At 49.4% G+C, this 23,944-nt stretch overlaps 1 protein-coding gene across 2 annotated transcripts in view; it reads left to right on the forward strand.

Moving 5' to 3' along the window:
* Positions 1-23,944, forward strand: part of bop1 (BOP1 ribosomal biogenesis factor) — a 260,715-nt gene that overhangs the window by 219,548 nt on the left and 17,223 nt on the right. For both annotated transcript variants that reach the window (XM_059971616.1, XM_059971617.1), the window contains exon 13: positions 11,055-11,235. In XM_059971616.1, the coding sequence (XP_059827599.1) occupies positions 11,055-11,235 (181 nt within the window). The remainder of the gene's footprint in view (positions 1-11,054; positions 11,236-23,944) is intronic.

A 23,944-nucleotide genomic window follows, 5' to 3' on the forward strand; every position in this document is an offset into this window, starting at 1 on the left:
CAGGTCCTCAAGACCTGGTAATATCCTTGCAAATTTATCTGTGTGCTCTTTCAATCTCATTTACCTCTTTCCTGTAGTAGGTGACCAAAACTGCTTACGATACCCCAAATTAGGCCTTACTAATGTCTTATACATCTTCAACATAACATCCCAAATTCTGTACTCATTACTTTGATTTATGAAGGCCAATGTGCCAAAAGCTGTCTTTATGACCTTATCTACCCATGATGCCACTCTCAAAGAATTATGGATTTGTATTCCCAGATCCCTCTGTTCTAATGCACTCCTCCTTCGACACAGTTCACATCAGGCCCTGAAGACCTCTCTACTGTTCTGTTCTTCAGGACCCCTAACACCACAACCACCATGATATTAATTAACATATCCTAAACTATCTACAGACCCTCTCTCTGCTCTTGCTGTCCTCTGTGATTTCCTTGGGGAATACTGATGCGAAGTGCATATTTAGTACTTTGCCCCCTTCCTCTGGCTTTGGGCTTAAACTCCCTCCTTTGCCCCACAGTGGACCCATCCTCTAGCTAGTTACCCACATTTTTAATGTATGCATAAAATTCCTTTGGATTTTCTTTAATCCTGCTTGCCAAGGACAGTTTGTGGCCCCCTTTAGCCTTCCTGATTTCCTGTTTAAATGCTTCCCTTCCTTTGCATTCCTCAAGGGCCCTGTCTGATTTTGGCTTCCTGAACCTTGCGTCTGCTTCCTCTTTGTGAATAATTTGTAAAGTTGCTCATTATCCAAAGTTCCTGAACCTCGCCATTCTAGTCTGTCTTACAGCAGCCTATAGCTTCTGAATCCTGACCAGATGGTTTTTAAACAACTCCCACATGTCAGATGTGAACACAATAACATTTGCTTACAACACTGGCCTTGATGTTTTTTTGTAATTGAACCATAAGACATAAAAGCAGAATTAGGCCATTCAGCCCCTCAAGTCTGCTCCGCCATTCTATCATGGCTGATTTATTATCTCTCTCTACCCCATTCTTCTACCTTCTCCCTATAACCTTTGACGCACTGACTAATCAAGAGCCTATCGATGTCAGCTTTAAATATATCCAATGACTTGGACTCCACAGTTACCTGTGGCAATGAATACAACAGATCATCTTCTGGCGAAAGAAATCCCTCCTCATCTCTGTTCTAAATAGACAACCTTGTGTTCTGAGGCTGTGCCCTTTGGTCCTCGACTCTCCCACTATTGGAAACATCCTCTCAATGTCCACTTTATCTAGGCATTTCATTGAATTAGCTTTTCCCTAATTTAACATCCTCCCCCGCCCCCCCCCCCCCCACTCCAGGTTTATCCTCATCCATAGCGATTGAAAAATTAGAAAATTAGAAAATCAGGATTGTAAATAGCTTGTGTCCCAGCACTCAGCCCTAGATGGCTAAGGAGTTGGTGTAGGAGGGGGGGCATACGTTTTTTGGATCATTGGGCTCTCTTCCAGGGAAGCTGGGGCCTGGCAGGAAGTTTGTTAATGCTGCGCAGTGGGATTTAAATTAGAATTGCAGGCGATGGGAATCAGAATGCCAGAATCAGTGGAGGTAGATGTTGGTAAAACCTCAGACAAAGTTAGGAATCAAAAAGTTGATCATAGTGCAACTAGTGTCATGAGCTGCATATATTTCAATGCAAGAAATATCGTAGGGAAGGTGGATAATAGTGCTGATGGAGGGTCTCGGCCCGAAACATTGACTATACACTTTTCCATAGATGCTGCCTGGCCTGCTGAGTTCCTCCAGCATTTTTTGTGCGTTGCTTGGATTCCAGCATCTGCAAATTTTCTCTTGTTTGTAATAGTGCTGAAGATGAGGTAGCTGGTTTACAAACACAGGTAATGTGTAGAGAGGAGCGGCTGTTGATAGGGCAACATTTCAGTCAACGGGATGAGTTGCAACGTAATAGGCGGAGAAAATAAAAAAGGGTGAATACAGGACTGAAGGTCTTGTATTTGAATACACATAGTATATGGAATAATGTCGGTGAACTTGATGCACAGTTGCAGATTGGCAGGTATGATGTTGTTGGCATCTCTGAAAGATGGCTAAATGAAGATTATAGCTGGGAGCTTAATGTCAAAGGATTCACGTTGTATTGAGAGACAGGCAGGAAGGCAGAGGGGGCAGCAGTTGGTAAAATGTGAAATCAGATCGTTAGAAAGAGGTGACATAGGATCGGAAGGTGTTGTATCCTCGTGAAAATAGAGCTAAAGATGTGCAAGGGTAAAAGTCAAGTCAAGTCACTTTTATTGTCATTTCGACCATAACTGCTGGTACAGTACATAGTAAAAATGAGAATGTTTTTCAGGATCATGGTGTTACATGACACAGTACAAAAACTAGACTGGAACTACATAAAAAAAAACAACACAGAGAAAGCTACACTAGATGACAGACCTATACTGGCTGCGTAAAGTGCACAAAAACAGTGTAGCATTACAATAAATAATAAGCAGGACAATAGGGCAAGGTGTCAGTCCAGACTCTGGGTATTGAGGAGTCTGATGGCTTGGGGGAAGAAACTGTTACATAGTCTGGTCGTGAGAGCCCGAATGCTTCGGAGCCTTTTCCCAGATGGCAGGAGAGAGAAGAGATTGTATAAGGACCCTGATGGGAGTTGCTTTCAGATCCCCAGACAGTAGTAAGGATGTGTCCTACAAATTACAACGAGAGATAGAAAATGCATGCCAAAAGGCCGGTGTTACAATAGCCATTATGCAGGTAGATTGGGGAAATCAGGTTGGTGCTGGATTCCAAGAGGGGGATTTTCTAGAGTGCCTATGAGATAGTTTTTTAGAGCAGCTATTGGTTGAGCCCATTAGGGGATCAGCTTTTCTGGATTGAGTGTTGTGCAATGAACCAGAATTGATTAGAGAGCTTAAGGTAAAAGAACCAAATTCACCCTGAAATTTGAAGAGCAGAAGCTAAAGTCAAATGTTTCAGTATTAGAGAGGAGTAAAGGGAATTACAGTGGCGTGAGAGAGGAGCTGGCCAGAAATGATTGGAAAAGAACACTGGCAAGGATAATGGGAGAGCAGCAATGGCTGGAATTTCTGGAAGCAATTCAGAAGGTACAGAATATATACATTACAAAGAGGAAGAAGTATTCTAAAGGAAAGATGACATAACCCTGGCTAACAAGAGAAGTCAAAGACAACACATAAACCAAAGAGAGGACATATAAAGTGAATGGGAAGTTAGGGTATTGGGGAGCTTTTAAAAACCATCAGAAGACAACTAAAAAGTCATAGAAGGTCAAGATGGAATACGAAAGTAAGCTAGCCACTAATATTAAAGAGGATACCAAATGTTTCTTCAGATATGTAAAGTGTAAAAGAGAAGCAAGAGTGGGTATTGGACCAATGGGGGTGCTGCCAAGCGTTTCGGCCGAAAACGTCAACTGTACTTTTTTCCATGGATACTGCCTGGCCTGCTGAGTTCCTCCAGCTTTCTGTGTATGGAGAGGTAGTATTGGAAGGCAAGGAAATAACAGACAAACTAAATACTTTGCATCAGTCTTCACTGTGGAAGATACTAGCATATGGTGGAAGTTCCAGTTGTCAGGGGGCGGGAAATATGTGAAGTTACCATAACTAGAGAGAAGGTTCTTGGGGAAACTGAAAGGTCTGAAGGTAGATAAGTCACCTGAATCAGATGGTGTACAGCCCAGGGTTCTGAAAGAGGTGGCTGAAGGGATCATGGAGGCATTAGTACTGACCTTTAAAGAATCACTAGAATCTGGAATGGTTCCGGAAAATTGGAAATGTCACTCCACTCTTCAGGAAGGGAGAGGGCGGAAGAAAGGAAACTATAAGCCAGTTAATCTGACCTCAGTGGTTGGAAAGATGGGCAGTTGACTATTGGATGAGATCTCAGGGTACTTGGAGGCACATGATAAGAAAAGGCCATAGTCAGCTTGCTTTCCTCAAAGGAAAATCTTGCCTGATAAATGTGTTGGAATTCTTCGAAGAAATAACAAACAAGATTTGGAGCAAGAAGGCTGTGAGTGGAATGGCTAAGGATTTCCAAAGCAAAGGCATTTTTCTACTCGGGCTAAAGAGAGGCAAGATTGCGCAGGCGCATGACATCAGCCAGTAGAGCAGGAAAAGTTTTAAAAGGAGACTGCCATATCCAGTGGGCAGCAGAGTGAGGGGTGATGGGGCTTAGACAGTAACGAGGCGAGGTAGGTTCAGCTGTGTTAATTGCAGAAAGGAATTCCGTGCTCGGTGTCAGATGTGAGGGGTCCTGGGGTCTCCCAGCCTCCTGGACAGCCATATCTGCACCCGGTGCATTGAGCTGCAACTCCTTAGGAACCGCATTAGGGAACTGGAGATGGAGCTTGATGACCTTCGTCTGGTCAGGGAGAGAGAGGAGGTTATAGAAAGGAGTTATAGGCAGGTGGTCACACCGGTGCCACGGGAGACAGACAAGTGGGTCACAGTCAGGAGGGGGAAGGGGAAGAGTCAGGTATTAGAGAGTACCCCTGTGGCTGTACCCCTTGACAGTAAGTACAGGTAGTACCCGAGTTACGAACATCCGACTTACGGACAACTCATACTTACGAACCGAGGAAGGAGGACACCGTCTGCCAATTTAAGTCGGATCACAAAGCTGTACGCCATTTTAAGTTGTTGCCGTTGACAGTGTGTTGAGTGTTTAACTTTGTATTTGGCTTAGATTTTTCATGGTAAGATTCACCCTGACCCAGCCCCCCCATTCCGGTCAGATGGTGGTGCAGTGAGATCAGTGCCAGGCTCGAGAACGGAGGTTCAATCCAATGACAGACCACTCCCGTGCCGAGTTGATGTCGAGCTCGCAACTCGACCTCGTAAAAAAAAACTGCCACCTCCAGTTTAAATACCCACGCAGAATATGGTGGAGGATCTAATGCCGAAACCCAGCACAGCCCCCACTTGTCCCATTTAGCTTGTCTCAATGTGGTGGTCCTTAGGACCCAGCAGACCTCGGGAGCCGGCGCAGCTCAGGACCCTCCACCCGCAGTGTTTCTGTTCCACTGACGGGAAGCGATTGCGCTTGAAAAAGTGGAAATAATAAAGCGTTTGGAAAGAGGTGAAATGTTATTGGTCATTGGAAAAGTGTTAGGTTACAGTCGGTCACCGATCGGAACAACTTTAAAGGATAACGGATAAAGTGAGAATAATGGAGCATGTGAAACACCCTGCCCCGATGAAAGCTACAATTATTACTAAGCAACACAGTGGTTTAATTATTGGAATATATACGTTTTATGTGTATTATGGAAAAGTAAAATATATACTATATATTAAGACAAACGTTTGACGAACTGACGCTAAATAATACTGGATGTACTTGTTCTGACCTTACGTACAAATCCGACTTAAAGACGGACACAGGAACGGAACTCGTACGTAACCCGGGGACTGCCTGTACTCCTGCTTGAGTACTGTTGGGGGGACAGCCTACCAGGGGTGTGCCTCTGGCACAGAGTCCGGCCCTGTGGTTCAGAAGGGTAGGGAAAGGAAGAGGAAGGCAGTAGTGATAGGGGACTCTATAGTTAGGGGGTCAGATAGGCAATTCTGTGGACGCAGGAAATAAACTCAGATGGTAGTTTGCCTCCCAGGTGCCAGGGTCCGGGATGTTTCAGATCGCATCCACGATATCCTGCGGTGGGAGGGAGAACAGCCGGAGGTCGTGGTACATATTGGTACCAATGACATAGGTAGGAAAAGGGAAGAGGTCCTGAGTTAGGAAGGCAGTTGAGAAGCAAGACTGCAAAGGCAATAATCTCGGGATAACTGCTTGTGCCACGTGACAATGAGCTGAGGGATTGGAGCAGGGGGCAGGGATTCAGATTTCTGGACCTGTACAAAGAGGACAGGTTGCACTTGAACCTCAGGGGGACCAATATCCTACTGGGGAGAGTTTAAACTAGAGTTGTTCAGGGGTGGGAACCGAACTGAAGAGACTGGGGAAGAAGCGGTTGGCTTCTAGTAGAGAAAGCTGTGAGACAGCGTGTGAGGGAGGATAGGCAGATGATAGAGAAGGGACGCGCTCAGACTGAAGGTGTGAGATGTGTTTATTTTAATGCAAGGAGTGTTGTGAACAAAGCAGATGAGCATAGAGTGTGGATCAGTACTTGGGGTTATGATGTGTGGCCATTACAGAGACTTGGATGGCTCAGGGACAGGAATGGTTTAGATGTTTCAGAAAGGACAGGGAGGGAGGCAAAAGAGGTGGGGGCATGGCACAGTTGATCAGAGATAGTGTCACGGCTGCAGAAAAGGTGGACGTCATGGAGGGATTGTCTACTGAGTCTCTGTGGGTGGAGGTTAGGAACAAGAAGGGGTCAGTAACTTTACTGGGTGTTTTTTATAGGCTGCCTAATAGTAACAGGGATATTGAGGAGCAGATAGGGAAACAGATCCTGGAAAGGTGTGATAGTAACAAAGTTATTACATTAATTGTGTTATTATGTGGCATTGATCATGTGGATAATCAGAGGCTTTTTCCCAAGGCTGAAATGGTTGCCACAAGAGGAAGCAAGTTTAAGGTGCTGGGGAGTAAGTACAGAGGAGATGTCAGGGGTAAGTTTTTTACTCGGAGAGTGGAGAGTGCGTGGAATGGGCTGCTGGCAACAGTGTTGGAGGCGGATATGATAAGGTCTTTTAAGAGCTTTTTAGATAGGTACGTGGAGCTTAAATATAGAGGGCTATGGGGAAGTCTAGTCATTTCTAAGGTAGAGACATTTTCGGCACAAGTTTGTGGGCCGAAGGGCCTGTATTGTGCTGTAAGTTTTCTGTTTCTAGTTGTTGTTATTAGAGATATTAATTTCCCAAATATCGATTGGCATTTTCCTAGAGCAAGGGGTTTAGATGGGGTGATGTTTGTTAGGTGTGTTCAGGAAGGTTTCTTGACACAATATGTAGATAAGCCTACAAGAGGAGAGACTGTACTTGATTTGGTATTGGGAAATGAACCTGGTCAGGTGTCAGGTCTCTCAGTGGGAGAGCATTTTGGAGATAGTGATCACAATTCTATCTCCTTTACCATAGCATTGGAGAGGGATAGGAACAGACAAGTTAGAAAAGCGTTTAATTGGAGTATGGGGAATTATGAAGCTGTCAGGCAGGAAATTGGAAGCTTAAATTGGAAACAGATGTTCTCAGGGAAAAGAACGGAAGAAATGTAGCAAATGTTCAGGGGATATTTGTGTAGAGTTCAGCACAGGTATGTTCCAATGAGACAGGGAAGTTATGGTAGGGTACAGGAACGGTGGTGTACAAAGGCTGTAATAAATCTAACCATATAACAATCACAGCACGGAAACAGGCCATCTCGGCCCTCCTAGTCCATGCCGAACTCTTAATCTCACCTAGTCCCACCTACCCGTACTCAGCCCATAACCCTCCACTCCTTTCCTGTCCATATACCTATCCAATTTTACCTTAAATGACACAACTGAACTGGCCTCTACTACTCCTACAGGAAGCTCATTCCACACAGCTATCACTCTCTGAGTAAAGAAATACCCCCTCGTGTTTCCCTTAAACTTCTGCCCCCTAACTCTCAAATCATGTCCTCTTGTTTGAATCTCCCCTACTCTCAATGGAAACAGCCTATTCACATCAACTCTATCTATCCCTCTCAAAATTTTAAATACCTCAATCAAATCCCCCCTCAACCTTCTACACTCCAATGAATAGAGACCTAACTTGTTCAACCTTTCTCTGTAACTTAAGTGCTGAAACCCAGGTAACATCCTAGTAAATCGTCTCTGCACTCTCTCTAATTTATTGATATCTTTCCTATAATTCGGTGACCAGAACTGCACACAATATTCCAAATTTGGCCTTTTTAACATTTTAACATTACATCCCAACTTCTGTACTCAATGCTTTGATTTATAAAGGTCAGCGTTCCAAAAGCCTTCTTCACCACCCTATCTACATGATACTCCACCTTCAGGGAACTATGCACTGTTATTCCTAGATCTCTCTGTTCCTCTGCATTCCTCAATGCCCTACCATTTACCCTGTATGTTCTATTTGGATTATTCCTGCCAAAATGTAGAACCTCACACTTCTCAGCATTAAACTTCATCTGCCAACGTTCAGCCCATTCTTCTAACCGGCATAAATCTCCCTGCAAGCTTTGAAAACCCACCTCATTATCCACAACACCTCCTACCTTAGTATCATCGGCATACTTACTAATCCAATTTACCACCCCATCATCCAGATCATTTATGTATATTAATATCTATGTACATAATGTACATAAATACATAGATCTAGTCAAGGAGAAAAGGAAAGGTTCAGAGATCTAGAAAATTAGATGTTAGAGATCTAGAAAATTATAATGCTAACAGGAAGGAGTTTAAGAAGGAAATTAGGAAAGGCAGAAGGGGCCATTAGAAGGCCTTGGCAAGCAGGATTAATGAAAACCCCAAGGCATTCTACAGGTATGTGAAGAGCAAGAGGATAAGACATGAAAGAATAGGACCTATCAAGTGTGACAGTGAGAAAGTGTGTATGGAACCAGAGGAAATAGCAGCAGTACTTAATGAATACTTTACTTCAGTACTCACTGTGGAACAGGACCTTGCTGATTGTAGTGATGACTTGCAGCAGACTGCAAAGCTTGAGCATGTAGATATTAAGAAAAAGGATGTGCTGGAGGTTTTGTAAAGCATCAAGTTGGATAAGTCGCCGGGACCAGATGGGATGTACCCCAGGCTACTGTGGGAGGTGAGGGAGGAGATTGCTGAGCCTCTGGCAATGATCTTTGCATCATCAATGGGGACGTGATAAGTTCCAGAGGATTGGAGGGTTGTGGATGTTGTTCCCTTATTCAAGAAAGGGAGTAGAGATAGCCCAGGAAATTATAGACCAGTGAGAAGTACTTCAGTGGTTGGTAAGTTGATGGAGAAGATCCTGAGAGGCAGGATTTATGAACATTTGGAGAGTTATAATATGATTAGGAATAGTCAGCATGGCTTTGTCAAGGGCAGGTCGTGCCTAGTCATTTCTAAGGTAAGGACATGTTCAGCACAACTTTGTGGGCTGAAGGGCCTGTATTGTGCTGTAGGTTTTCTATGTTTCTGAGATAGACAATGGGGAATCGGTTATTGTGTTCTGGGATTTTCAGAAGGCCTTTGACAAGGTGCCATACATGAGGCTGCTTGACAACATCTAAGTCCATGGTATTACAGGAAAGATTCTAGCATAGATAAAGCAATGGCTGATTGGCAGGAGGCAAAGAGCGAGAATGAAGGGAGCCTTTTCTGTCTGGCTGCTGGTGACTAGTGGGGTTCCACTGGTATCTGTATTGGGACTGATTCTTTTCATGTTATATGTCAGTGATTTGGATGATAGAATTGATGGCTTTATTGCAAAATTTGTTGACGATATGATGATAGGTGGAGGGCAGGTAGTTCTGAGGAAGTAGAGAGGCTACAGAAGGACTTAGACAGATTGTGAGAATGGGCAAAGAGATGGGAGATGGGCTACAGTGTTGGAAAGTGTAAGGTCTTGTACTTTGGTAGAAGTGACCGTTTTCTTCATGTTGAGTCTGTGGTGAGGAAGGCAAATGCAATGTTGGCATTTATTTCAAGAGGACTTGACTATAAAAGCAAGGATGTAATGAGGAGCACTGGTGAGGCCTCACCTGCAGTAATGCGAGCTGTTTTGGGCCCCTTATCTTAAAAAGGATGCACTGAAACTGGGGAGGGTTCAAAGGAGGTTCACAAAACTGTTTCCAGGATTGAATATCTTGTCATATGAAGAGCGTCTGATGTCACTGGGCCTGTATTCACTAGATTTCAGGGGTGACTTCATTGAAATCTGTCGAACGTTGAAAGGCCTTGATAGAGTGGATGTGGAGAGGATGTTTCCTGTGGTGGGAGAGTCTAAGGTCTGACGATACAGCCTCAGAATAGAGGGGTGTCCTTGTAGAATGGAGGTGATGAGGGATTTCTTTAGCCAGAGAGTGATGAATCTGTGGAATTCTTTGCCACAGTCAGCTGTGGAGGCTGTATTTATGTATATTTAAGACAGAAGTTGATAGATTCATGACATGAAGGAACACGGGGAGGTGGCAGGAAACTGGAACTGAGAGGAAAATTGGATCAGCCATGATGGAGTGGCAGAGCATTCTCAATGAGCCAAACAGCCTAATACTGCTCCTGTGTCTTATTTATCCCTGCCCTCTGTTGCAGGCAGATGAGGAGCAAAGGTGTATGGAACAGAACATAGGATTTGTCATATAATATATGGAATTCTCTAACCAAAAAAAAAAATTCACGAGCACTGGGCAACAGAAACATCTGCTGAAAGGCTGAAGTGTTGGGGATAGAACTGGAAGAGGTTGCTTGTAAAGAACTACAGCCAGAAATAGGCTTTTTGGCTCATCTGGTTCGTGCCAAACTCTTATTCTGCCTAGTCCCTTCAGCCCACAGCTGGACCATACCCTTCCATACCTCGCACTAGTCTGCATTAAATTCCATCTGCTAATTTTCATTTCCTTTTTTCTAGCTGGTCCAGATCCCTCTGCCAGCCACGATGGTGTTCCTCGCTGTCCACCGCACCCCCAATCATGGTGTCATTTGAAAATTTGCTGATCCAGTTAACCGCATTATCATCCAGATCGTTGCTATAGATGACAAACAATGGACACAGCACCAATCCCTGTGGCACACCACTAGTCACAGGCCTTCAGTCGGAGAGGCAACGTCTACGACCACTCTCTGGTTTCTCCCACAAAGCCAATGTCTAATCCTATTTACTTCCTCTTCCTAAATGCTGAGCAGTTGAACCTTCTTGACCAGCCTCCCACGTGAAACCTTGTCAAATGCCTCGCTAAAATCCATGTATACAACATCCACCACCTTGCCTTCATCAACTTTCCTGGTAACTTCCTCGAAAAGCTCTGGCATTGGTTAGAGACAAGCTATGTAGACTATCCTTCAGTAGTGTTGAGCGTACATTAAGAATGTGAGCCAGCTGTATATGAATGCTGCCTTCACCGAGTGTATGTGTTTTGTCTGTTTTTGCAGTGAACACTCCGTCATCATCATCAATCCCTGTCTGGGTGATAAGTTATTGTACACCACCACCGACCAGCTAATCGCATCGTTCGAGAAGCCTGACGAGGAGCCGCCCCAGCCCGTGGAGTGGACAGTGGCTGAGGGAGAGACTTTTGATGCAGGATTCCGACTGATCATCAAGCACGACAAGGTCTCCACTCTTATCCGCTGCTGTCCCGTCCCTGAGTACCGTGCCTCACGACATCACCCTCCCTGACCAAAGTACCGTGCCCCGCGACCCCGTCCTCCCTGACCAAGGTACCGTGCCCCGCGACATCACCCTCCCTCGACCAAGGTACCGTGCCCCGCGACCCCGTCCTCCCTCGTCCAAGGTACCGTGCCCCGCGACCCCGTCCTCCCTCGTCCAAGGTACCGTGCCCCGCGACATCACCCTCCCTCGTCCAAGGTACCGTGCCCCGCGACCCCGCCCTCCCTCGTCCAAGGTACCGTGCCCCGCGACCCCGCCCTCCCTCGTCCAAGGTACCGTGCCCCGCGACCCCGCCCTCCCTCGTCCAAGGTACCGTGCCCCGCGACATCACCCTCCCTCGTCCAAGGTACCGTGCCTCGCGACCCCGCCCTCCCTCGTCCAAGGTACCGTGCCTCGCGACCCCGCCCTCCCTCGTCCAAGGTACCGTGCTCCGCGACATCACCCTCCCTCGTCCAAGGTACCGTGCCCCGCGACATCACCCTCCCTCGTCCAAGGTACCGTGCCCCGCGACATCACCCTCCCTCGTCCAAGGTACCGTGCCCCGCGACATCACCCTCCCTCGTCCAAGGTACCGTGCCTCGCGACCCCGCCCTCCCTCGTCCAAGGTACCGTGCCCCGCGACATCACCCTCCCTCGTCCAAGGTACCGTGCCCCGCGACATCACCCTCCCTCGTCCAAGGTACCGTGCCCCGCGACATCACCCTCCCTCGTCCAAGGTACCGTGCCCCGCGACATCACCCTCCCTCGTCCAAGGTACCGTGCCCCGCGACATCACCCTCCCTCGTCCAAGGTACCGTGCCCCGCGACCCCGCCCTCCCTCGTCCAAGGTACCGTGCCCCGCGACATCGCCCTCCCTCGTCCAAGGTACCGTGCCCCGCGACATCGCCCTCCCTCGTCCAAGGTACCGTGCCCCGCGACCCCGCCCTCCCTCGTCCAAGGTACCGTGCCCCGCGACCCCGCCCTCCCTCGTCCAAGGTACCGTGCCCCGCGACATCACCCTCCCTCGTCCATGGTACCGTGCCCCGCGACCCCGCCCTCCCTCGTCCAATGTACCGTGCCTCGCGACATCACCCTCCCTCGTCCATGGTACCGTGCCCCGCGACATCACCCTCCCTCGTCCAAGGTACCGTGCCCCGCGACCCCGCCCTCCCTCGTCCAAGGTACCGTGCCCCGCGACCCCGCCCTCCCTCGTCCAAGGTACCGTGCCCTGCGACATCACCCTCCCTCGTCCAAGGTACCGTGCCCCGCGACCCCGCCCTCCCTCGTCCAACGTACCGTGCCCCGCGACATCACCCTCCCTCGTCCAACGTACCGTGCCCCGCGACATCACCCTCCCTCGTCCAACGTACCGTGCCCCGCGACATCACCCTCCCTCGTCCAACGTACCGTGCCCCGCGACCCCGCCCTCCCTCGTCCAAGGTACCGTGCCCCGCGACATCACCCTCCCTCGTCCAAGGTACCGTGCCCCGCGACATCACCCTCCCTCGTCCAAGGTACCGTGCCCCGCGACCCCACCCTCCCTCGTCCAATGTACCGTGCCTCGCGACATCACCCTCCCTCGTCCATGGTACCGTGCCCCGCGACATCACGCTCCCTCGTCCATGGTACCGTGCCCCGCGACATCACGCTCCCTCGTCCAAGGTACCGTGCCCCGCGACATCACGCTCCCTCGTCCATGGTACCGTGCCCCGCGACCCCGCCCTCCCTCGTCCAATGTACCGTGCCCCGCAACATCACCCTCCCTCGTCCAAGGTACCGTGCCCCGCAACCCCGCCCTCCCTCGTCCAAGGTACCGTGCCCCGCGACATCGCCCTCCCTCGTCCAACGTACCGTGCCCCGCGACATCGCCCTCCCTCGTCCAACGTACCGTGCCCCGCAACATCACCCTCCCTCGTCCAAGGTACCGTGCCCCGCAACCCCGCCCTCCCTCGTCCAACGTACCGTGCCCCGCGACATCGCCCTCCCTCGTCCAACGTACCGTGCCTCGCGACCCCGCCCTCCCTCGTCCAAGGTACCGTGCCCCGCGACATCACCCTCCCTCGTCCAATGTACCGTGCCCCGCGACCCCGTCCTCCCTCGTCCCCGTCCTCCCTCGTCCAAGGTACCGTGCCCCGTGACATCACCCTCCCTCGTCCATGGTACCGTGCCCCGCGACCCCGTCCTCCCTCGTCCGAGGTACCGTGCCCCGCGACCCCGCCCTCCCTCGTCCAATGTACCGTGCCTCGCGACATCACCCTCCCTCGTCCATGGTACCGTGCCCCACGACATCACCCTCCCTCGTCCAATGTACCGTGCCTCGCGACATCACCCTCCCTCGTCCATGGTACCGTGCCCCGCGACCCCGCCCTCCCTCGTCCAAGGTACCGTGCCCCGCGACATCACCCTCCCTCGTCCATGGTACCGTGCCCCGCGACCCCGCCCTCCCTCGTCCAATGTACCGTGCCTCGCGACATCACCCTCCCTCGTCCATGGTACCGTGCCCCGCGACATCACCCTCCCTCGTCCAAGGTACCGTGCCCCGCGACCCCGCCCTCCCTCGTCCAAGGTACCGTGCCCCGCGACCCCGCCCTCCCTCGTCCAAGGTACCGTGCCCTGCGACATCACCCTCCCTCGTCCAAGGTACCGTGCCCCGCGACCCCGCCCTCCCTCGTCCAACGTACCGTGCCCCGCGACATCACCCTCCCTCGTCCAACGTACCGTGCCCCGCGACATCACCCTCCCTCGTCCAACGTACCGTGCCCCGCGACATCACCCTCCCTCGTCCAACGTACCGTGCCCCGCGACCCCGCCCTCCCTCGTCCAAGGTACCGTGCCCCGCGACATCACCCTCCCTCGTCCAAGGTACCGTGCCCCGCGACATCACCCTCCCTCGTCCAAGGTACCGTGCCCCGCGACCCCACCCTCCCTCGTCCAATGTACCGTGCCTCGCGACATCACCCTCCCTCGTCCATGGTACCGTGCCCCGCGACATCACGCTCCCTCGTCCATGGTACCGTGCCCCGCGACATCACGCTCCCTCGTCCAAGGTACCGTGCCCCGCGACATCACGCTCCCTCGTCCATGGTACCGTGCCCCGCGACCCCGCCCTCCCTCGTCCAATGTACCGTGCCCCGCAACATCACCCTCCCTCGTCCAAGGTACCGTGCCCCGCAACCCCGCCCTCCCTCGTCCAAGGTACCGTGCCCCGCGACATCGCCCTCCCTCGTCCAACGTACCGTGCCCCGCGACATTGCCCTCCCTCGTCCAACGTACCGTGCCCCGCAACATCACCCTCCCTCGTCCAAGGTACCGTGCCCCGCAACCCCGCCCTCCCTCGTCCAACGTACCGTGCCCCGCGACATCGCCCTCCCTCGTCCAACGTACCGTGCCTCGCGACCCCGCCCTCCCTCGTCCAAGGTACCGTGCCCCGCGACATCACCCTCCCTCGTCCAATGTACCGTGCCCCGCGACCCCGTCCTCCCTCGTCCCCGTCCTCCCTCGTCCAAGGTACCGTGCCCCGTGACATCACCCTCCCTCGTCCATGGTACCGTGCCCCGCGACCCCGTCCTCCCTCGTCCGAGGTACCGTGCCCCGCGACCCCGCCCTCCCTCGTCCAATGTACCGTGCCTCGCGACATCACCCTCCCTCGTCCATGGTACCGTGCCCCACGACATCACCCTCCCTCGTCCAATGTACCGTGCCTCGCGACATCACCCTCCCTCGTCCATGGTACCGTGCCCCGCGACCCCGTCCTCCCTCGTCCAAGGTACCATGCCTCGCGACCCCGGCCTCCCTTGTCCATGGTACCGTGCCCCGCGACCCCGCCCTCCCTCGTCCAACGTACCGTGCCCCGCGACATCACCCTCCCTCGTCCAAGGTACCGTGCCTCGCGACATCACCCTCCCTCGTCCAACGTACCGTGCCCCGCGACATCACCCTCCCTCGTCCAATGTACCGTGCCTCGCGACATCACCCTCCCTCGTCCATGGTACCGTGCCCCGCGACCCCGTCCTCCCTCGTCCAAGGTACCGTGCCCCGCGACATCACCCTCCCTCGTCCATGGTACCGTGCCCCGCGACCCCGACCTCCCTCGTCCAAGGTACCGTGCCTCGCGACATCACCCTCCCTCGTCCAAGGTACCGTGCCTCGCGACATCACCCTCCCTCGTCCAAGGTACCGTGCCTCGCGACATCACCCTCCCTCGTCCATGGTACCGTGCCTCGCGACCCCGTCCTCCCTCGTTCAAGGTACCATGCCTCGCGACCCCGGCCTCCCTTGTCCAACATGGAACATTATGTGGTTGTCATAGCCGGGGATGAGGAGATAAGCTCACACTACCTATTAAATGTTCTTTAGTTGAGATGGTGTGCATCTCATATAGCTTGACAACCAAGTCCAGATTTTTGCTTTCACCTGTGGCTTAGTTACTAAGGCCAGCGGAAACGTTTCCACTGACAGGAGAGGGGCAAAGCCGGGTTACTGCACCTTAAAACCTGTCTATTCAGGCAGATGGGGATTAGCAGCTCATCTTCGAGAAGGGAAAGTCTGATTGGAAGATCTCTTTGCTGAGCACCTACGCTCCGTCTGCCCTAAAAGGCAGGATCTCCTGGCTGCCACCCGTTTCAATTCTAACATGTCAGTCCATGATCTCATCTTCTCACACTCAGGTTGGAGGAGCAACACCTTATATTCTGTCTGGGTAGCCTCGAACTTGGGTAATTGCCCCCCCACCTCACAATTTAAACTGCCTACTCCCATCGAACTGCACTGGGGCCATAGCCCTCCATGCCCTCTTATCCATGACATATCCAAACTTCTCCTAAACATTGACATCGAGCTTGTGCGGACCACACTCTCACCACCCTCTGAGTGAAGCAGTTTCCCCCTCATGTTCCTCTTAAGCCTTTCACCTTTCCCACTTAGTCCTGCCCAACTTCAGGGGAAAAAGACCTGCTTGCATTTACTCTATCTATACCCCTCATAATTTTGTATTCCTCTATCAAGTCTCCTCTCCATCTTCTATGTTCTAAAGCATTCAGTCCTCCAGACCTGGCAACATCCTCATAAATTTTCTCTGTTCTCTTTCAAACTTATTTACCTCTTTCCTGTGGGTAGCTGTTACAAGACAAGCAGCCAGATATTTAAAACAAATTCCTGTGAAGGAATTTCTTTCTCATCTGCACAAGTACGCATATGCATGGGTGCAGTGAAAACTTACTTGCAGCTGCATCATTGGCTGAAAGAACACAATTAAAACAAAAAAAACCAAGTCCATCTTAGATCAGTGATCATTGTGTTGCTAAACTGTAGTGGTTAGGATTGTGCAGAATGGTTCAAGAACCAATTTTGGTTCTTCTAGAAGCAGCTGTTGCTGAACGTGGTGGTGTGAGACTTCAGGCTTCTGTACTCCTGCTCAGTGGTAGCTGTGAGAACATGACATGGTCTGGACGTTGCCTTGTGGAGGTGGTGCCTCCTGTAGATGCTGAGGAAGGATGTGTCCATGACGTACTGGGCTGAGTTCACTACTCTGCAGGTTCTTATCCAAGTAGCATCATGTTACCTCATTATAGGAAGCTTCAGAGGGGGTGCAGAGGATGCTGCCTGGATCAGAGAACATGTCTTATGAGGAAAGGTTGGAGAGTGTGTGGAGCACACTGCCAGGGTGGTGGCCAAGGCAACTACAGTAGATACATTTAAAATAACTTTAGGTAGTGCATAGATGAAAGAAAAATGCAGGGAAACTATAGATTGATCTTGGAGTAGGTTAAAAGGTCGGCACAACATCATGGGCTAAAGGGCCTGTACTGATCTACAGTGTATTCTATGTTCTATGAATTGCTGCATCAGATTATTAACAACCAGTCAGGATACATTGAAATGTCTATCTCGTTAACTGTTGGGTGACAAACTAAACCTCCTTAACCTCCTGAGAAGGTAAAAGCTGTTGCAACTTCTGTGCAATGAATTCCACAGATTCACCACCCTCTGGTTAAAGAATTTATGTGCTGGGCCCAGGGCTAAAATGTCTGCTATATTAACCCCCTGGAACGTGGGCTGCTGACTCCCTCCTCACTGATCCTGCTATCTAAAGTTCTGACCTTTTGGTTTAATGACATAGTACCACAATGCTTTACCCCACCAATAATCACTGATTAGGGTTTGATCCCCATCTCTGTCTGCAGGAAATTCGTATGTTCTCCCCATGAATGTATGGCTTTCTTCCAGGTGCTCCGATTTCCCCCCTGCATTCTAAAGATACGCAGGTTAGGGTTAGAAACAAGAGAAAATCTACAGATGCTAAAAATCCAGGCTACACACATAAAATGCTGGAAGAACTCAGCAGGTTGGGCAGCATCGATGGAAAAGTGTACAGTCAATGTTTTGGGCTGAAACCCTTCATCAGGACTGGAGAAAAAAGGATGAGCAGAGTTGAAAGGTGGGGGGGGGGGTGGGGGAGGGAGAAACACGAGGTGAAAGGTGAAACCGGGAGGGGAGGGGTGAAGTGAAGAGTGGGAAGTTGATTGGTGAGAGAGATACAGGGCTGGAGGAGGGGGAGTCTGATAGGAGAGGACAGTAGGCCATGAAAGAAAGAAAAGGGGGAGGAGCACCAGAGGGAGGCGATGGGCAGGCAAGGAGATGAGGTGAGTGAGGAAACAGGGGATGGGGAATGGTGAAGGAGGGGGAGAGGGCCATTACCAGAAGTTTGAGAAATCGATGTTCATGCCATCAGGTCGGAGGCGACCCAGACAGAATATCGGGTGTTGTTCCTCCAACCTGAGTGTGGCCTCATCTTAACAGTAGAGGACACCATGGGCTGACACATTATATGACCCCAAAAGGCTCACAGATGAAGTGTCACCTCTCCTGGAAGGTGTGGTTAGGGCCTTGAATGGTAGTGAGGGAGGAGGTGTAGGAGCAGGTGTAGCACTTATTCCACTTGCAAGGATAAGTGCCAAGAGGGAGATCAGTGGGGAGAGATGAGTGGACAAGGGAGTCGTGTCGGGAGCGATCCGTGCAGGAAGTGGGTGGAGGGAATGATGTGCTTAGTGGTGGCTTCCCATTGGAGATGGCAGGAATTACAGAGAATGATGTGCTGGAGGCGGAGGCTGATGGGGTGGTGAGGATCCTTGTAGGGTGGTGAGAGGATGGGGTGAGTGCAGACGTCCATGACTTGGAAGAGATGCGATTGATGGTGGAGAAAGGGAAGCCCATCTCCTTCATTCTAGAATGAAAAAGCTTCATCCTGAGAGCAGATGCAGTAGCAAAGGGGATGGTGTTTTACCAGAAACAGAGTGGGAAGAGTTATAAGTCCATGGGTTTATAATAGACATCAGTAGATAAGCTGTCTCCAGGGATAGAGACAGAGATAGATAAAGGTAAGGGAGGTGTCGAAAATGGACCGGGTAAATTTGAGGGCAGGGTGGACGGTGAAGGCAAAGTTGATGAAGTCGACAAGCTCCACATAGGTGCAGGAAGCAGCACCAATGCAGTCAACCATGTAGCATAGGAAAAGTGGGAGATGGCCACCAGTGTAGGCCTGACTTTTGTTTGAAGGAAGTGAGAGGAGCCAAAGGAGAAATTATTAAGAGTGAGGACAAGTTCTGGCAGACGGAGGAGAGTGGTGGTTCTGGAGAAACTGGTTGAGTCTGATGTCCAGAAAGAAAGGGAGTGTTTTGAGGATGAGGGAACTTGAAATCCTTGAAAAGTTCCAGACTGAACTGGGGTGATAAAACAGAGTCGAGGTATGCCGATATGAGTTCAGTGGGGCAGGAACAAGCTGAAACAATGGGTCTACCTGGGCAAGCATTTTAATTCCACTTCCCATTCCCATTTCGACATGTCAATCCAAGGCCTTAACTGTCGCGATGAGGCCACACTCAGGTTGGAGGACCAACACCTTGTATTTCATCTGTGTAGCTTCCAACTTGATGGCATGAACATCGATTTCTTGAATTTCCAGTAATGGTCCACCTTCCTCCCACCTTCACCAGTCCCCATCTCCTATTCCCTCTCACCTTATCTCCTTGCCTGTCCATCGCCTCCCTCTGGTGCTCCGCCCCCCTTTTCTTTCTTCCATGGTCTTCTACCCTCTCTTATCAGATTCCCCTTCTCCAGCCCTATATCTTTTTCACCAAACAACTTCCTAGCTCTTTACTTCACCGCTCCCCCTCTCCCAGTTTTACCTATCACCTACCACCAGGTACTTCTTCCTCCCCTCCCCCCACCTTCTTAGTCTGACTGCATCTTTTATTCCAGTCCCAATGAAGGGTCTTGGGCCTGAAACGTGTTTACTCTTTTCCATAGATGCTGCCTAGCCTGCTGAGTTCCTCCAGCATCTTGTGTGTATTGCTCGGATTTCCAGCATCTGCAGATAATCTCTTGTTTATTATCACTTTTTGAAGGCCAACGTGCCAGAATCTTTTTTTATGACCATATCTACCTGTGACACCACTTTCAATGAATATCCAGATCCCCTTGTTCTTCCACACTAGTCAGTGCCCTACCGTTCTCTGTGTCAGACCTGCCCTTGTTGGTCTACCGTTCTCTGTGTCTACCGTTCTAGGTCTACCTTGTTGCCCTACTGTTCTCTGTGTCAGACCTGCCCTTGTTGGTCAGACCAAAGTGCGGCACTTTGCACTTGTCTGCATTAAATTCCATCTGCTATTTTTCAGCTCTTTTTTTCCAGCCGGTCCAGATCCCTCTGCAAGGAATGATAGCCTTCCTCATTGTCCACTACACCCCCAGTCTTGGTGTCATTTGGAAATTTGCTGATCCAGTTAACTACATTATCATCTAAATCGTTGCTATAGATGACAAACAATGGACACAGCACCAATCCCTGTAGCACTCTACCAGTCACAGACCTTCAGTCAGAGAGGCAACCATCTACTACCACTCTCTGGCATCTCCCACGAAGCCAATGTCTACTCCAATTTCGTACCTCATCCTGAATGCTGAGTGACTGAACCTTCTTGACCAGCCTCCCATGCGGGGCCTTGCTGGATGCCTTAGTAAAGCTCACGTAGACAACATACACTTCCTTGCCTTCATCAATTTTCCTGGTAACTTCCCCATATGTTCCTTGTGTATACTTGTCCTTGAGCCTGGTGGTACAAGCTTTCAGACTTTTATATCTTCTGCCCAGTGGGAGCAGGGGAAGTGCAGTAAACCAGGAGGCAGCACAGTAATGTAATCCCATTATGGCACCAGTGATCTGGATTCAGTTCCCTCTCGTGTCTGGAAGGAGTTTGTACGTTCTCCCGTGCCCATGTTGCGCTCCTCTACATGCTCCAGTTTCCTCCCACATTCCTAAGATGTAGGGTAAAAATTTCAAAGTACGATGTACAAACCTGAGATACCTTTTCTTGCAGGCAATCACAGTAAGTACAAGAAACACAACAGAATCAATGAAAGACTCTGCACCCAGCAGGATGGACAAATAACCAATGTGCAAAGCACAACAACTACAACCACAAAAACAAGAAATAATAATAAATAAATAATAACACATCAAGGGCATGAGTTGAAGAGTCTTTGAAAGCGAGCCCATAGATTGTGGGAACAGTTCAGTGATTTCTTAAGTGAATTTGAATGAAGTTATCCCCTGTGGTTAAAGAGCTTGCTAGTTGAGGGGTAATAACTGTTCCTGATCCTGGTGGTGTGAGTCCTGTGGCTCCTGCACCACCTTCTCGATGGCAGCAGTTAAGTAATAGCATCGCCTGGATGCTGGGGGTCCCTGATGATGGGTGCTGCTTTCCTTCGACGGCACTCCCTATAAATGTGCTCAGTAATGTGGCGGGCTTCACCCATGTTCTACTGGGCCATATCCACTACTACTTACAGGGTTTTCTGGTCAAGAGCGTTAGTTTTTCTATATCACGCCAAGGTGCAACCAGTTAGTATATTCTCCACCACACATCCATATAAGTTTACCTAAGTTTTATGTGACTCACCAACTCTTTGCAAACATGTTAAAAAAAAAGTAGAGGTGCTGCTGTGCTTTCTTCATAATGGCACTTACATGCTGGACCCAGGACTGATAATAGTGAGCACATTAAAGCTGAGTCCCCAATGAGGATCTCCCGTTTTCTTCAGCCCTTGGTCTGGCTGGCTTTGAAAGAACGGTTACTGTTGTGGCATCATTCGGCCAGATTTGCAGTCTCCCTCCAAAATGCTGATTCATCACTATTTGGCCAATAGGCGTGGTGTCATCAATTTGGTATTCGAGCTGTGGTAATTGGACATATGGGTTCATTGGGTTGCATTTCGAAATCTAAAAACTCTGTGAGTTTGCATGCAACTACTTGCTTTTCCCTGTGTGCTCTGGTTTCTTCCATCTTTCCCACAGAATTGGAGAATCAGGAACTACAGGGCATAAAGGGTGAGAGGTGAAAGAGTTAATAGGAAACTGAGGGGCAGAGAAGGACTTGTTCCACCTCCAGACCAATCAGAGGAAATAGCTGAGGCAGGTAAACTAACAGCATGAGACATTAGACCATATAGGAGCAGAAATTGGCCATTCAGCCCATCGAGTCTGCTTCGCCATTCAATCATGGGCTGATCCAATTCTTCCATTCATCCCCATACCCTTTGATGCCCTGGCTAATCAAGAACCTATCTATCTCTGCCTTAAATACTCTCAATGACTTGGCTTCACAGCTGCTCGTGGCAACAAATTCCACAGATTTACCACCTCTGACTAAAGTAATTTCTCTGCGTCTCAGTTCTAAATGGACGTCCTTCAGTCCTGAAGTCGTGCCCTCTTGTCCTAGAATCCCCTACCGTGGGAAATAACTTTTTGCCATATCTAATCTGTTCAGGCCTTTTAACATTCAGAATGTTTCTATGAGATTCCACCCCCCCCCCCCCCCAATTCTCCTGAACTCCAGGGAATACAGCCCATGCGCTGCCAGATGTTCCTCATACGGTAACCTTTTCATTCCTGGAATCATTCTTGTGAATTTTCTCTGAACCCTCTCCAATGTCAGTATATCCTTTCTAAAATAAGGAGCCCAAAACTGCACACAACACTCCAAGTGTGGTCTCACGAGTACCTTATAGAGCCTCAACACCACATCCCTGATTTTATATTTTATATCTCTAGAAATGAACGCCAACATTGCATTCGCCTTCTTCACAACAGAATCAACTTGGAGGTTAACCTTTAGGGTATCTTGCACAAGGACTCCCAAGTCCCTTTGCATCTCTGCATTTTAAATTCTCTTCCCATCTAAATAATAGCCTTCCTGTTTGTTTCTTCCACCAAATTGCATGACCATATACTTTCCAACATTGTATTTTATTTGCCACTTCTTTGCCTATTCCCCTACACGATCTAAATCTCTTTGCAGGCTCGCTGTTTCCTCTACACTACCCACTCCTCCGCCTATCTTTGTATCATCAGCAAATTTAGCCACAAATCCATTAATACCATAGTCCAAATCATTGACATACATCGTAAAAAGCAGCAGTCTCAATACTGCCCTGTTGTGGAACAGCCAGCCAGAATATGATCCCTTTATTCTCACTCTGTTTTCTGCCAATCAGCCAATGCTCCACCCATGCTAGTAACTTCCCTGTAATTCCATGGGCTAAGAAGCTTCATGTCTGGCACCTTGTCAAAGGCCTTCTGAAACAAGTACACCACGTCTACTGCATCTCCTTTGTCTACCCTGCTTGTAATTTCCTCAAAAAATTGTAGTAGGTTAGTTAGGAAACCATGCTGGCTTTGGCCTGTCTTGTCATGTGCCTCCGGATACTCTGTAATCTCATCCCTAACAATCGATTCTAATAACTTCTCAACCACTGATGTCAGGCTAACAAGTCTATAGTTTCCTTTCTGCTGCCGCCCACCCTTCTTAAATAACGGAGTAACATTTGCAATTTTCCAATCATCTGGAATTAGAGTAGAATTAGGCCATTTGGCCCATCAAATCTGCTCTGCTATTTCATCATGGCTGATCCATTTCACTCTCAACCCCACTCTCCTGCCTTCTCCCCATAACTCTTCACTCCCTGACTAATCAAGAACCAATCAACTTCTGCTTTAGATATATCCAATGACTTGGCCTCCACAGCCATCTTTGGCAGTAAATTCCACAGATTCAGCACCCTCTGGCTAAAGAAATTCCTCCTCAGCTTTGTTCTAAATGGACGTTCGTACATTCTGAGGCCGTGTCCTCTGGTCCGAGACTCCAACACTAAAGGAAACATTCTCTCCGCAGTAACTGTATCAACGCCTTTCAATATTGGATAGGTTTCAGGGAGATTTCCCCCCACCCCCATTCTTCTAAATTCCAGTGAGTGCAGGCCCAGAGGCATTAAGTGCTCCAAATTTTCACTCCCAGAATCTTTCTCACGAACCTCCTCTGGATCCTCTCTAATGCTAGCACATCCTTTCTTAGATAAAGGGCCCAAAACTGCTCACAGTAGTCTAAATGTGGTCTGTCCAATGCCTTATAAAGCCTCAGCATTACATCCTTGCTTTTATATTCTAGTCCTCTCGAAATGAATGCTAACACTGCATTTGCCTTCCTCACCACTGACTCAACCTGTAAATTGTCCTTCAGGGAATCCCGCACAAGGTCCCCTTGCACCTCTGATTTCTGAATTTTCTCCCCATTTTGAAAAACGTGTAAAATAATTCTTTAAAGTACATGGATAGGAAAGGTTC

Source organism: Hypanus sabinus, chromosome 6, assembly GCF_030144855.1.
Source record: "Hypanus sabinus isolate sHypSab1 chromosome 6, sHypSab1.hap1, whole genome shotgun sequence".
In the NCBI taxonomy this organism is placed as follows: domain Eukaryota; kingdom Metazoa; phylum Chordata; class Chondrichthyes; order Myliobatiformes; family Dasyatidae; genus Hypanus; species Hypanus sabinus.